This window comes from Hyposmocoma kahamanoa, unplaced genomic scaffold (assembly GCF_003589595.1).
Source record: "Hyposmocoma kahamanoa isolate Upper Pololo Valley unplaced genomic scaffold, ASM358959v1 114, whole genome shotgun sequence".
NCBI classification, from domain to species: Eukaryota; Metazoa; Arthropoda; class Insecta; order Lepidoptera; family Cosmopterigidae; genus Hyposmocoma; species Hyposmocoma kahamanoa.
Genome location: NW_020653383.1, coordinates 2,110,775 through 2,126,608, shown reverse-complemented (window position 1 = coordinate 2,126,608; position 15,834 = coordinate 2,110,775). Strand labels below are relative to the sequence as shown.

Here is a 15,834-nt window from a genome sequence, read left to right as displayed (position 1 = left end):
AAAAGCGCGAAAAACCAAAAAAGTGCCCATAGTGCTTAAAAAGGTTAAAGCGGATAGAAGTAAAAACCACTCTTCTGCTCTTAAAGCAGTGCTTTCCACTGGCGATATTACAACGACAGACACGAAACCATGTCTTAATTTGTTATATAAACCATGCCATTGAAATTTTTCCATTGATTTTGTGCAACAGCAACGTATAAATCTTTATTGATTAAACTTCATAAAGAAACACTTAAAATGAACCGACATTAATCTTGACCTATGTTTCATAGGCACCGTGAGAACCACCTCACTGCCTTGCATCGATATTCTGAGATTGGATAATGGGCTGTAATCGCCAGGTCTACTTAATCAGAGGACTAGCACTGGCACGTGGGGGATACTTATGCCTATTTTCAATTAATCGATATTGCAGCTTCGAATATATTTCAGCGTAAATTTTGTTAGGAGGAATTCAATATGCTACAACAATGCAGGCGTGCAGGTGATTTTGTGATAAAGAATAATGAAAATAGAGCCTTTATTTGTATTTATAAAAGTCCGGGTTTATTACTAAGCTGTTTGTATCGTTGACGACTTTGTAATAATTAGCAATTCAATTCATTATTTATGTATATCCAGCTGAAAATGCAGCTGCCGAAACATTTGAAGTTTGCCATTGGTTCCGGTGGAGCCGCCCTCTTTGGCGTGCTCTTCGGATGGGTCATGTTCCCCGTCATTCTTAAAAGTCAGCTGAAAAAGGTAAGATACTTTGGAAATTATCACATTATATTATTATATTATAATAAGTGAAGGTTTTGCCATGACCGCTTCAATTTGCCGGCGGATTAGTCGCAGTATAGCCAATGCGTAATACAAAGAAAGTCTAGTACCTAGTATACCTAAGTCACCTCTGCGACATATGTTCTAATAATATAAGTTTTTACAAATATCATCCATAGAAAACGTCTCCGTTTACACTTAAGATTGCTTGCCTCTAACGCTGTGATAGTTTCAGCCCTCTGCAGACCTTTGAAAGTCCGAAGCCCGATGTGCTGTCTACGGTACGCAATATACACGCGCACACACGCTCATAATCATATATGTATATATACTTATACATGAAACACAACATATGTCTTAAAAATAAAAGATTCTGAATAATTTCCTTGGTAAAGTCATTTATCGCAGAAGTTTCTATTAAACAAAAAACAATTTTATCGTAATTTAATTTCCTATAATCAAGTATAACATAATTAGTAGGAGTTTTTATTATTAAATTGTTTTGTGATTCACTTACAAATTAAGAACGGTATAATTGACTAATTATATGACAGCTTGAATACTTCGTCATGTACTATAATTTAGATAATTTCGATGTATTCAACTTTGTTTTTATCTCTAAGTCTGACTTACATTAGAAGTACATAAGGCACGATTAGAAATATAAGGTGCACATATCGAGTTCCTAGTTTTTCGCGATTGTTACTCATATAATAATGACAATAGCGTACACACTCAACATAGCCCCGCACTAGGAAAACCCTGCATCGCGGGTGCCATGGTCACACATAGCCCAAGCACCACATCTATATCTAAATAGATACTTTAGGATATCTAATAGAATTTAATTCAATTGTATCTTTTAAGAATTCAAATTCCCTCAAGATATCTTGAAGAAGGTTTCTAGATAATTTAAAGTAAAAGTGGGCACAACGTTATTAGTAGATCACAAGAGTGCTTTGAGAAATTATCTATAGGTAGTGTTAAGAGTGATTCTTATCTTTTGTCTCAAGTAACCCTTCCAGAATGCTACAAAACCTTTTTATAAAACAGGATTTAGTTTTGTAGACAGTTTTTAGATAATTTATAGTCTATGATAGTTTACTTAATAATGCTATTTTGAAACCAAAATAACTAAAGCGTTACAAACATAAGACGCAATTCTCTTACTACTAATAGATTTCAAGTTTTATGGCTTACAAAATATAAACTATCAAAATTGCAACATGGCGAAATTAGATATAATGTTTCTGACTTTTTCGCGCAATGTTTAATCGTTTAGAAAGCGACTGCGACGTGCGACTTTAAATACACTGTGAAAATTAATGAAAAAGCTGTCATAAAACTAATGCGCTCGCTGTATTTTAAATATTTATGTATAAAGTTAAACTTAATAAAAGTACAATTGTCGATTTTCGGTTTTAAATTTTCGGTTTATAGAAAGCTTAAATAAACAAAACAACTCACAAAACGAATCATTTCCATGAAGTTCTAGGCTTCTTCAAGCTAATTTCAACTTAGATTTACTTTTTAAAAAGAAAAGAAATTTTTCTCAGCTACTTCATAGTCATTCTTTAAAACTAAAAATGGTGATAAGAATTTAAAGCATTTTTCAAAATACTATTGGAGCATTTTGTCCATATCTTTATCTATAGAAAAACTTTAGAATGCGAAAAGATTATTTTTATTTGCTTTAATGTAGTTGATCTTGTAGAAGAATATTCACTCCTATGAAGCTTTTATGATTGGCTACAAAACGCTATGTTTCTAAGCGGTTTTTTCTTTTGACAGTATTACAAAACCTTTTTATGGGTAAAAGTTACAGAATGGTGAGCGTATTATGCAATAAAAAACTTTTTAAAACATAAGGTCAAAAAACAATTTAAAAAATCCAATTGGTTGCAAAAAGACGTTATTCTGTATAAGTATATGGAATGTGTTATATATGACTAGAAAGGTGGATAAATTCCCTATCAGATAAGGTATATTTCAATAACGTACCTAATTTATGTTGGAAGAAATAAAATTTTCATTACAAAATTGAGGTTATTTCTTCACGCCAACCACATTCCACACAATGATTTCACTGTATTCAATTGATAGACGGCACAATACACATACACAACATTGAAGTACAGTAGTTTACGCGCTCATTTCAATTGTTTATATCACTTTAGAATACGGAATTACTTCACAATGTTTATTTATTTGTCAGCAAACAAAAATGCACATGCCCGGCTCGCGCGCGAATTACCGACTAATATATCGAATGATGTGACATAATATCAAAGGTTCACCATCTTCACCAGATCTTTTAATATTCTTTACTTTATCCATTTTGCATGAACGCTTACAACGTCCAATAAAGTAAAAACCCTAATTATAGTATTTTGTTAAATAAAATCTACTGAAGACGCGCTATAACGTGTTTGTCAATAAGCATACACCATAGAATGTCTATAAATTAAATATTTCTAGAATAAACTTAAGAACACTAGTGTTGAGAGTATTAATAGACTTTACTGGATGTGTATAGAATAATTTTACTAAAAATAATCAGTTGATCTACAGATGAACTTAAAATAAGGACTATAAGAGTAATTCTTAAGAGAGATCACACTTAATTAAGTTGTTTAGTATTAAGTATATAAATCTATAAGACCAATTTCTTGTTTCTAAAACCATTTATATTTATATATATTACACCCAAACTCACTAGAGAAATAAATGTAGGCCATACAAATATTTCTCCCGGCCTGGGAATCGAACCTGAGAGGTCCTAGTTAAGTAATAAAAATGAGACTTTTATGTCGGATCTGAATTGCGCTTTGTTTTGGTCACGTTTGACTTCAGTCATCAGTATACGCGATTTATATTCAAAATAGAATAAAAGCTGACATCAAATATTTGTGTAATTAGCGCGTTTGCGCTCTATATCCGATTCGTATTCGTTCCGAATCCGAGGCTGTACAAATCTATAAAATTCGGACCCATTTCGGATGTTGCTTGTGCACTAAACCCGATTCAAATCCGAGAGAATACGAATATCGTTTGTACACCTAGAGATAAAATGTTCCCTGCGACATTTCGGATTTTCTTGGATTCGGAACAGATACGAATCGGACGTAGTGCGCAAATAGATTTGCCAATTTTTTTCCAAAATGGTTAACAGAAAATGGGAGAAATCCAATACATTAATTTGGCATCCTTAGAGGTGGTATATTCTCTTCTTTTATATATAATACCAAGTGATGGGACGAACAAGTCGTGCACCTGGTGGTAAACGACTCGCCTGTCAATGACAGTTCCAGTGCCACACAGTGCTTTGAATCACAAAGTTCTCAGAAGCACTGTCATTGCGCCCGTCATCCTGAGACATAAGTTGACAAGTCCCATGTGCCTGTAATTTCACCAGCACCCTTCATAACCGGAACGCAGAACTGCACACTTGATATTAGCCACCTTACTTATTTCTAAATAAGGTGGCAGTACATCTCTGGACGAACTCTTTCATAAGGAGCTCTACTGCTGCTGCTAAGCCTTTGCTCTCTTCAATTAAATGGCACCACTACTGAGGGTCCCCTTTCCAACAAAAAATAATAATCGAACTCGGTTCACAAATGTCGAAGTAATTACGTAACATACACAAATAATACAGTCTAATTAATAACCTCCTCCTTTTTTTAAGGTCGTTTTAAAAATAGTTTCATTTTCGACATATAAAGCTTATATTATAGTGTGAAAAACTAATTCCAATTACCATTATACTATAGTAAAATAGTATATATACCGAATTAGTATTGGCGTAGACATGGTAGACAATGAGTGTATATTATCTCACTGTCTACTCCACCATTTAGTCAATATTACACAATTGTATAAGTTGTTGATTTAACACATATGGCCCTTCTCTACTCTGCTTTTTACGAAATGAACTCGACATGAAAACAAAGCCAATTTGACTGGACTTAATGAAACATAAAACAACGCATTTCTCAAAAATATTCCCAGAAAGTTAAAGCTGCTCATTTGCGAATTTCATATAAGTACTCCAATATAAAGAATTTTGACGGGATTCCCAGAATATTTCCTCAAAGAGCAAAAATATGATGTTAATTTATTGTGCTTTGTAATTTACGCTGGAATCCGACGTCGCCTTTAGACATTACGTTCAAAATATTGCGTTTGGAATTTGGTCCTTATCGCTAAGCAGTAATTTTTGTGTTATTACCAGGAAATGGCCTTATCCAAGAAGACAGACGTTCGCCAAATGTGGGAGAAAATTCCTTTTGCATTGGACTTCAAAATCTACATATTCAACTACACGAATGCGGAAGAGGTACAAAAGGGAGCCGTACCTATTGTTAAGGAAATCGGGCCTTATCATTTTGAGTAAGTAATCTTGAAAATAAATAAAATAAAAGTTTTATTATGATTGTCCACAACTATAATAGACAACTCAACAGAATCCACAACTATATAGAAATAAACCAGACACATTTTATTGCTCAACTCTTATGAAAGCACACATATATTTTCACAAATACGGGAAACACAATTAGATCTTTGTTTACAGAAGTTCATACTTATTGTCTAGCCTGCCTACGTATTACATTTCACGTAAGTACATTATGAGCGTGGAATTTGCGTGGGTTACTTACGCGTAAGTACATACACGTACGTCTGTTATTTACCACTTGGTGAGATTGTGGTCAAATGCTATTTTATTATGGTAATCAATAAAAAAAACTTTTTTTTGCACTTTCTGTTGCGGAGATTCGGTAATAGTACTTCTGCGAACTAGTGAGGAAAAATACTTGTTATTCCACCTTCGTGCGAAAAATAATTGTGTTTATTTTAGTCCTACAAGGCTCGTTTAGAACTTTACTAGCACAGAGGTTTTTTGGAATTTATGAATCATAAATTATGTACTAAAAATATTAATAATAACATAATTTATTTACTCAGACAAGACATTATTTAAGGTCCAATAATGTTATTAACTTACAAATATAACTTAAAGACTAGGTTAGTGGTAATAATAATTAATAGTTGCACAAATTATAAAAAATGGCAGCCGACTCTTATATCTCTCGCCCGCACTACAATAGTCTCTTGTGAGTCTATTCCATCAGGACTCGAATGAAAGATTTTATAAAGGGTTAGATCATATCAGGTATGACCTGTAAAATGGTGTTGGTGCTGCCCCTCAGTCTGCTGATATTGATAAAGAACACTGCATACGCGACGAATTTGATAAATGGATGCTAATAAATCGTATTTAATTAATATAGTATTTAAAAAAAATGAATCTGAAGACTGTTAAATTCTTTGCTTTTTATTTTCGTTTCAATTTTGAAAAAACATTTATACAATTTTTACGAAACATTAATTTTTCGTTGTTAGTTACTACATAAATACAAATATGTATAAGTATTTTAAGTGATTTATAAATTCTATAGAATTCTTTTGACGTCGAAATTGCGATTCATAATAAATGCATATTGTGGAATACACAGGAAAATGGCCTGTTTTCTCACAAATGCATTATACAATGAGGTGCACGGGCGTCAAGGTTATTGTAAATTCATGATCCTTAAGAGTGGTTACAGACGGTGAATTTTAGCAGCGATACAAACGCGCGATTGCATCGATGCAGTCCCTTATGTTGGATGATTAAAACGTGCGGCTGTATCGAATCAAATGCACTGTTGAATCGATGTTATTTTGTCGACATCACGACAAAATGGCATAGGTAAATAAATCTACAATACCATAAAACAATGGTGGCATTGCATGTGGTTTGCATCGATACTGCATCGCTATTGCATCGATACTGCATCGCGACTGAATCACTACAGTCGCGCTATGTACTGCTAAAGGTCGCCGTGTGCAACGGCTATTACACCCTCACCTGCCTTCACATTGTTCTGTTCTGTTCACTTCTTTGCAATAACCTACTTTCCGCCCTAGTAAAACAAAATGCAATAATTTCCAATATTACCACATGAATATTACCTACCTCGAATTTGTTTTTCTTTTGTTTTGTAGTTTCTTTCTCGCTCCATCTACATATACTTACATATTTTACAGTTTTCCTTATTCCGCTGTTTTGTGTACCTCAGCCAGATTTAATTAGACCTGATTTACAAGACGTTTAACAAAACTTGCTATTCATGTTTGCTAAACAAGTAAGCTGTAATTCCACGATTGCGTAATACGTTACAAGTACATTAATTAGTTAAGCGTCATTATTTGCTGTCGAATATGACCAGGTACCTAGAGAGGATTATAAATAACGTGTCATATGCTATGGATGAAATGGTGTACTATTACTTACCTAGGCACAATTTAGGCTTAATTTACAGTGCCGCATTACGGCATCCAAAACGAATTTCTGTAACGAAATTGTACATAGCACAATGAACTTAATGTCAATTGAGTAACGTACAAACTAAATATGAAAGTATAGCTGCGGGAATTCTTGAGTCTGCGCGAAAATTCTCTGGACGACGCGAAACTTTGTTTTCTTTTACTGTTAATTAAGCCATAGCCTTGGTAGTGTAATGGTTTGGCCTACCGCCGCTCAAGTAGAGGGTCGTGGGTTCGAATCCGGGCTTGCACTTCTGAGTTTTCGGAATTTATGTGAGAAATTTTCTTCACAACAATTTTTAATAATAACACACACACTCCACACAGCCCATAACACTAGGGAAACCCCGTGTCGCGGGTACCACGGACACACACATAGACAACCACAAATTGCACCCAAACTCGCGTGGCATTCTGGCATGGTAGCTGTTCGGCCACGGAAGCTAAGTATTGAAAATAATGACTTTTCACCCTCGTGTTGAAAAAGCGCAAAGTATAGCGTTCAGGAAATAAGTCTGTCGACACGGAATTTCACCGTTTGTCCTTTTTTTTAACGTACATACTCATAGCTCCGCTCTAGGGAAACTTTGTATTGCGGGTGCCATAGACAATCACAAATTACACCCAAATTCACGAGAGAAATAATTGGGCCATTCAAATATTTCTCCGGCCCGGGAATGTAATTGGTAACCTCTGCGTGGCAGCCCTGAAAAGAGGTCTGTGCCCAGCGGTAGGACTTTAGGACATAGGATAACTACGATTACAACTACATTGCCTTGATTACAAAAAATAATGTAAATTGAGGTTTACAAGCGTTTATGGTCGTCTTTACGCGAAGTCGTAGATATATTCTACTAGGCTGGTTTATACGCATCAATATTTTTTTCCTAATTTACAAAAAAAAGTTTACAGCTCTACCATACGGTGATAAAAAACGAATTTTATTATTTTTTTACGATACTAAGTGACGGGACGAACAAATCGTGCGCCTGGTGGCAAGCGACACTTCGGTCCATATGAGTTGCAGTGCCACTCAGAGCTTCAAATCCCAAAGATCTGAGGGGCACTGCTACCGCACCCGTCACCCTGAGACAAGTTCCGTGTGAACACGGAACACATTACACCAGCACCCTTACCCTTCAAGACCGGAACGCGGTAATGCTTACATCACTGCTTGGCGGCAGAAATAGGTAAAGCTCTACTACTACTAAATCCAATTCCATCGTCAATATTAAATTTTCATAATTACTTAACCGACCTAGAGCGTTCCTGATAAATGTGTAATGAAACAGGCATATACATTTTAGCACACAATATATTCATACGATTGCCAATTATTAAAGCTCCAACGACTTTTAATTTAACAATTTGAACGACATTTCATCGGTCAGAGCTAACGTGAACATTATTTTTTCCCGTAGAGCGGGACGCCTGTAAATTTATTCTCTTCTCTTCTTCCTGTTCTTATCCCACGCTAGGTGGGGCGGCACAACATGTATTTTTCTTCCACTCTCCCCTGTCAGCCGTCATTTTTATATTCTCACCTTTCTTATCATGTGAAAGATGACAACCTGTAACACAATCCATCCATCTTTTCTTTGGCCTTCCTTTTCTCTCCACATTCATACCTCAGTAACACTCTTCTTGTCACATGACATTCTTCCCTCCGCGTGACATGTCCATACCACGCTAAGCTATTACTCCTCATCTTTTCCGTCACTGGCGCCACTTTCAAACTTCCCCTGATGTACTCATTTCTTATCTTATCCTTTCTCGTCACTCCACATATCCATACATTCTTGTACATTTATTATTGTTTTAAAAATAAAACACAAATGTTTATGATAGTTACGAAATATTTAATGATCTAAAAATTTAAAAACGAACTAAAAGTGTTCAATGATCACAAGTTTAAAAAAAACTAATTTGTCTGGTGGGCTGAGTTTATATATTTTTAAAAAGTATTGTCATGTGTGTCCAGTTTTGTCAAAATGAGACATATTTAAGTATTTTGGGACAGCGGGACACGAAGCCTAAAATTGGGACTGTCCAGCTCAAAGCGGGATGTATGGTTACGTTAATCAGGGCTAAAGTGTGCCCTGAGGAATTTTTGAGCTTTGCACAAGCGTAATTTGCGTGTTTTACAAATTTAGCTAATATTTAAAAACCATTTAGTGTCCTGAATTTCAGCGTTACAATTCCGCCCTCATTTAATAAGCAATGATTTTAGGGGGGAAGGTGCCACATTGAACATTTTTTACGTGTCTGGTTATAAAATCCTAAATCATTATTATTTATTTATTTTCTTTGCTGCAGTAGTTAGACCTATTATTGGGCTATAATGATTCATAATAAGCACGATCACAAAGTTTATAATTCTGTCAGAATTCCTAATTATATGCCCCACGGCTTTGAGCCGCTTGGGGCTCCTTTGAATTCATGAATTTAAATGAAAGTTACCTATTTATTGCAAAATATTTTTGTTCAATCCGTTATGAAAAATCTTTCACAATGTAATTAATTATAAAATCACTGGAATGCATACAACAGAATAAAAAAATACTAAAAAAAATTAACATAACCACTGCTATTTATAAAGTTTTTTTTACCCGACTTCAAAAAAGGAGGAGGCTCTCAATTCGACTGTATGTTCTTTTTTATGTATGTATGTTACGCGATAACAATAATAATATGATGCATATTTATATGTATAAATAAATATAAATATTTATGTAGATAAAAGATATTTTTGAACCAATTTTCATGATTCTTTTTTTGTATGTTCGATCTTTGCATTCAAAATCGTAATAAAAACCACTTCTTGTAAAAATATTAGCAGATGAAGCTAAGAATATACAAGATATTATCAAGAGTCGCACATCCACGTCCAAACTCAAGGCGGCAACTTAGCAAACCTTTTCACGTGTTCTTGTCCAGAACAAATTTAATGAGCCATTGCCAGGTGTCCAGGAAGCTTTCTAACTACAATAGCCTGAGTAGTCATCTTAGAGGATGGAAAAAAAATAGTAGTCATGCAGATTTTGACATATATTTTAACAATTTACCTTAGAGGATGGAAAATCCCGCAGTAGCAGCGGGCGCGGGTGGAAACCGCTCCGTGAGTTCTTAGCCTGAAGGACAAAGTTGTCGCGACCGTCATTGTAGGTCAATGGCGGCGGTAGATAATAATTTTTTTTTTTTGTACATTTGTACATTTTAATTTTGTTTTTTATGTATATTTAAAATTAATCATTTGCAAACACTGGGAATTAAATGTCTATTTATAATAGAATAGTGTGTACAGTTTATTATTTTAATTGTTACTTTTAAGTGATTGTGATAATGCTGTGTTAGGTTGTAATTGGCTCACATACTAGTCTTGTATTATTTTAATAATGTATGTAAATGTTAAGTATGTTAAGCTGTTGCTGAACCAATAAATAAATAAATAAATATACTTAAGAACTTTGGCATCACTAATACTTCAGTGAAAAGAATAATACAATCATTACTTTATTTTGAGCAGTAATAAAAGCTCCGAGAAGCTCTTGGATAAACGATGATTGTATGGAGTTTTAAAGAGCCGTGTACAGTCAAGAGCACATCAAGCTTGACACTTTGTACTTTGGACCGTTCTTATCGTAAGCGGCATAGAGTTGGATTTAAGTCTTAAGTGTAAAGCTTGACGTGCTCTTGACCCTGTATCATCTCTCAAGGAGAGATCGTGGGTTCGAATTGGAGCTCGCACCTTAGATTGGTAATGATGGCGTAATTTCATATTTTGCACTCTTCGTGAAAAATCGTCTTTCGATTTTCTACTACAATAAAATGTAAATTTAACAATAACTATTTTAATAATTTGTAATGTATAATAATACAAGAAACATTTTCATACAGCGAATGGAAGGAAAAAGTGGAGATCGAAGATCATGAAGACAACGATACTATCACATACAAGAAACACGATGTGTTCTACTTTAGACCAGATCTGTCAGGAGCTGAATTGACTGGGGAAGAAATAGTCGTGATGCCGCATCCATTTATGCTGGTATAATAACATAATATTCAATTTTTTGATTAACTATTTCAAAATCTCCCTTTCGCATGAATGCCTGCAATTATCTCAATGTATTTTCAATTATAAGTCCTATTCAATAATAATATCTTCTTCTAAAGTTTTGCTACTTATTTTCATACCGATTTCGAACAAAGCACAGTCTCACAACTATTTACATAAAAATTACAGCGTGAACTATGTTCAAATTTATCTCTCTATACTACAAAAAGTATATTATGAAAATATACATTTGTGTATGTGATATTTATATTATTTGTCGTCGTTGACTTTGTTTTCGTCATAGAACATTGCTCCCGAAGCGATGTAAAACTTTGACATTGGCGACGATAATTATTTTTGTGGTCACCATTCATAACATTGCTTGCTTTTTAAACTAATAGAGATATCTGTGAACTAAACCCGATTGAAAATTAATAAAGTTTTCATCAAAACAAATTTTCTACAAACTGTGAAACCTTTGCGCAAAGTTTCTCCCTTTGTTTAACATTCTGACCCATACATCTATTAGCATTTAGGAATAAATACCCGCTCAATGGAATAATTGGCTCGGCTATTATTGAAAGGATTATAATTCCAACCAATGCAAATGATTTCAGGGTATGGTAGGCGTTGTGGCCAAAGATAAACCAGCGATGTTGAACATGATAGGAAAGGCTTTCACAGGAATTTTTGATAATCCTTCGGACATATTCTTAACGGTCAAAGCTATGGATATTTTGTTCAGAGGGATAAATATCAACTGCGCCAGGACCGACTTTGCGCCTAAAGCTGTTTGCACAGCGTTGAAGAAGGAAGGTGTCACGGGATTGGTTATAGAACCTAATAATCAGTACAGATTCTCTTTATTTGGGACGGTAAGTAAAGTTATAAAGTTTCTGGGAAAACTCACTTTTTCAAAACAACAAGGGCGTTCAAATTAGAGGCTTGTAGAAGCCTCTGCAGACGCGCTACTACTAATTTTACAATATCTAGTCTGGCAATGTACTCTCGTTCTCCGTTCGAAACAAAAACTGTCAAATAAGTAATACTCTACCCAATTAAAATACGCATGATGCGAATGAAACTTCATAGTTGACATTGTCTTTTAATTAGCTCGAGTACCTATTACTTATTGGAGTTAGTAACTGTTTCGGACGGATGTCGGACAGAGAACGAGATTAGACTCCGCAAAAGTATCGCGCGTGTAACTAGAACTTGTACGTGTACTTATTCTACGCAGACGAAGGCGGGCATCAGCTAGTACTTTATATTTCATTCTATGAATCTATTAATACTACAATTTGTCGTCTTAGAGTGAATACCTCGTATGTGAGTTCTATGTAAGTTTTCAGGACGAAGATAAAAATGCGATGTAAAATGTAGTAAGTGCAGTAATGTTTGTAGTTAGCATTTTAATTAGTTAAATTAAACCTCTTTATATTACTTTATATTTGAGCAAGAAGTTTATAGTTTTTTATTTAACAAAAATCAGTAAAAACGAATTATGCGAAAACGCGTACGTGAGGTTTTCACTCGAAGAGCAAACGCTTTTCTCATACTACGTCCGATGCGTATCAGTTCCGATTCTAAGAAATGACCAATGTCACAGGCCTCAATTTTATCACTAGGTGTACAAACAATATTCGTATTATCCTGGATTCGAATCTGATTTAGTGCACAAGCGACATTATACAGATTTATTGTTTGATTTTGGAAATATTTCATGGTAATGTTAAATGGTAGGTTTTATTAAAAATATCTTACACGGTTGATGTATTTTTGAAAATTACGTTGTACGTTGTACCTAATTAATATTATAATTTGCTTTCTTCTGTTTCTTCAAACTTTCTGCGATGTAAATTTTTTATAATGCATTTTTTATAATAATACAGATTGAGGTAGCTAGCCGTTTTCTTAGCCGAAAGAGGCGAAGTATTTTATTAAATGTTTGTGTCAAATTGTTTTAAATAAAATATCAAATGCCTGGCCGTGATTTAAGAGCAAAGAGTTTGCATATTATATTATATATATTTTGTCTATATTTAATCAGATTTAAACAGTAATATATTTTATTGCATTATTGATGATTAATTATTTCATAGACAATTGAATAAAAAAACAAGATTGTCTGAATATATTAGGGTTTTGCGATTGTTGCACGCTAGAAACGAAATAATATTTTTTTTGGATCTAAAACGCATGATAGTCAGTCAGCTGTGACCAAAAGCAGAGAATAAAAAAGTCACAAGAAAACTCACTGTTCGCCCCTCTTTAGCTTTAGATACTCCACCGTGCCCCTCGTGTTGACGGTCACATTGACGGGAGGGCAACAAGGCTATCAGCGAGCCGTTCGCTAAGGAACGACTTCGATGTTTTAATTTCGAATTATTTAGTGTTTTCTATTTCTATTTCTGCCGTTGTTGTATTGAGGGTCCGGGATGTGTCTAAGGGGCATAAATGTTGACTTGTTTGAAAAAATAACCTATGCGATTTAGATCAGCAACAAAATAGTTTCAATATTGTTTGAATTTATCTATTACTTATATTTATCGATACCTACTTGAGTGTTTAAACGATAGGTAGGCCTTCCCAATTAGCACACAAACTCTAATAACAAGCCGTAAAATAGCCAGTTAGTTCTTAATAACGACATAGCTTGCATTAATGAGTTCTACAGTAGACGTATAAGCAGCTACAGCGCCGCTGTGCCCCCAAAATGGGCACTGATTTATACGCTATGCGTCCTAAAATGGTCGTAAATGCGTGTTAATACGAAGATACAAAGAAGAGAGAAAGAAGATGCGTGCGGTTAATGTGCGCGGTAAATGTGCATCGAAGAAATACAAACGTGCAATGAGAGCAGCCAATGTGCGCCTAAGTAATACAAATGAGCTACGCGAGCGGTAATGTGCGCCCGAGTATCTAAAATAAGTTCTTGCAGCGCGACTATAGCGCTCGCATCGTATTTAGACGCGACTGTATCTCTGAATTATAGAGTTTACGGCGCTGTACTAGATATACAGCAGCGATATTATGGGGAAATAAACAAAACACATTTTATTGCTCATAAAGACCGCGACCTTGCTGACTGGAAAGTGATGGTGAACAGTTTGATAAAATAAGTTTTCCGTTTAATACATGCAAAATAAAAGGGCGAGTACCAGTTTATTGTAAATATATTTTAGCTAAAATTTTTACGCGCCTTCTATATGTGCAGTTTTTTGTGTAAAAAGTACATTTAATTAGAGTGTGTGAAGTTTGAATTTTTAAATAAGATATTTTCGCTTTGTTGGAAGTTTCTTTACGGTCATGGGTGAGAAAGAGTGAAGTGGATTCGGTTTTTATACATTAAAAAATGTATAAATAACCTAAAAAATTGGTTTAATTAAAAACTGTAATGGTGTCTTTATTACAACAGCCTTCACAGTTTACTAACACCGTTCTACCGATTTGATCGCTAGTATTCACCGTTGTAGACCTTTTGGTTTTACAATAGTGGTATTGACGCGCTATTGTAAGTTTTTAGAAGTTAAGTTGTTGTATAATTCTCAAATATAACGGCCTAAGCGCTACTTTACAAATATAATTCTCTGCTGTAGATATATCGTTCCAAAGGCTGTAGTAAAATTTATTTAACAGTTCCAGGCGTTAGAAACATACTCTATACCACCTACAGCTTTTTAAACGAAGCTAATAACTCCATTCAAACACTTCTAACTTCAAAAGCCCTCTACAAGACCTCAAGGTGCTATAAAAGATTTAGAAATATACTATATACCACATAAAGCGTTTTAAGGGAAGCCAATAACTCCATTCAAACACTTCTAACTTCAAAAGCTCTCTACAAGACCTCACGATGTTATAAAAGCTATTTATAACTCTGCTTTACATCAATTGCCCATACAATAGCTCTACGACTAGCCTTTTTATCTCTTTTAGGATTACATTTGCCGTTGCTACGGCTATTGTACGATTTGCGCCTGTTTAATTATTTTTGAATACGCTACTGAAGAACTTAAGTGCTATAGTACATCCCTTAAACAGCTAATATACAACTTTTAGGCTGTACAGAGGTAATATAAGCAACGTGTGTGCTTGTTGGGTTATTTGTATCCTGTACCTATGTTTAGAAAGAAAAAAAACATTTGTCGTAAAATATTCTTCTAATCTAATCTTAAACAAAAACCAATCACAGGTAATGAGTAAAATGGATAGGACGAAACGTGACCGCTACTAGAATTGACTCATTGATTGAGTTCTTACGACGTTCTAATACGAACTTTGACTAAGTTACGAACAAAATTGAAATCTAATTAATGTACTCTCACAGATACTACCTACTTAATAAATCTCGCATTACTAACGCATTAATAAATCTTGGTTGTCAGTAAATTGAATTGAATATTAACAAAGAAATTAGTTTCCAATGATCTTTTTTAACCTGCCTAAATATCGCACATGACAACTAACATAGTATTATCTCAAAATTGCTTTAAGTTATATTACCTATTTAATTTCAAAGCGATAGCGTTGTCCTGTCACTTTGAAATTAAATCGTATACGAATGACATACAAATACGGCGAAATTTTGGTGATAAATGAATGATATATCGATATATATCAATCATTTATCACCAAAATTT

The 15,834-nt window shown here is 34.4% G+C and overlaps 1 protein-coding gene across 1 annotated transcript in view; it reads left to right on the top strand.

Moving 5' to 3' along the window:
• The first annotated feature begins 627 nt into the window (after positions 1-627).
• LOC113239084 (sensory neuron membrane protein 1-like) overlaps positions 628-15,834 on the top strand; it is a 28,583-nt gene continuing 13,376 nt past the window's right edge. The window contains exons 1-4 of the mRNA XM_026475953.1: positions 628-741; positions 4,997-5,154; positions 11,032-11,182; positions 11,809-12,066. Of these exons, the coding sequence (XP_026331738.1) occupies positions 628-741; positions 4,997-5,154; positions 11,032-11,182; positions 11,809-12,066 (681 nt within the window). The remainder of the gene's footprint in view (positions 742-4,996; positions 5,155-11,031; positions 11,183-11,808; positions 12,067-15,834) is intronic.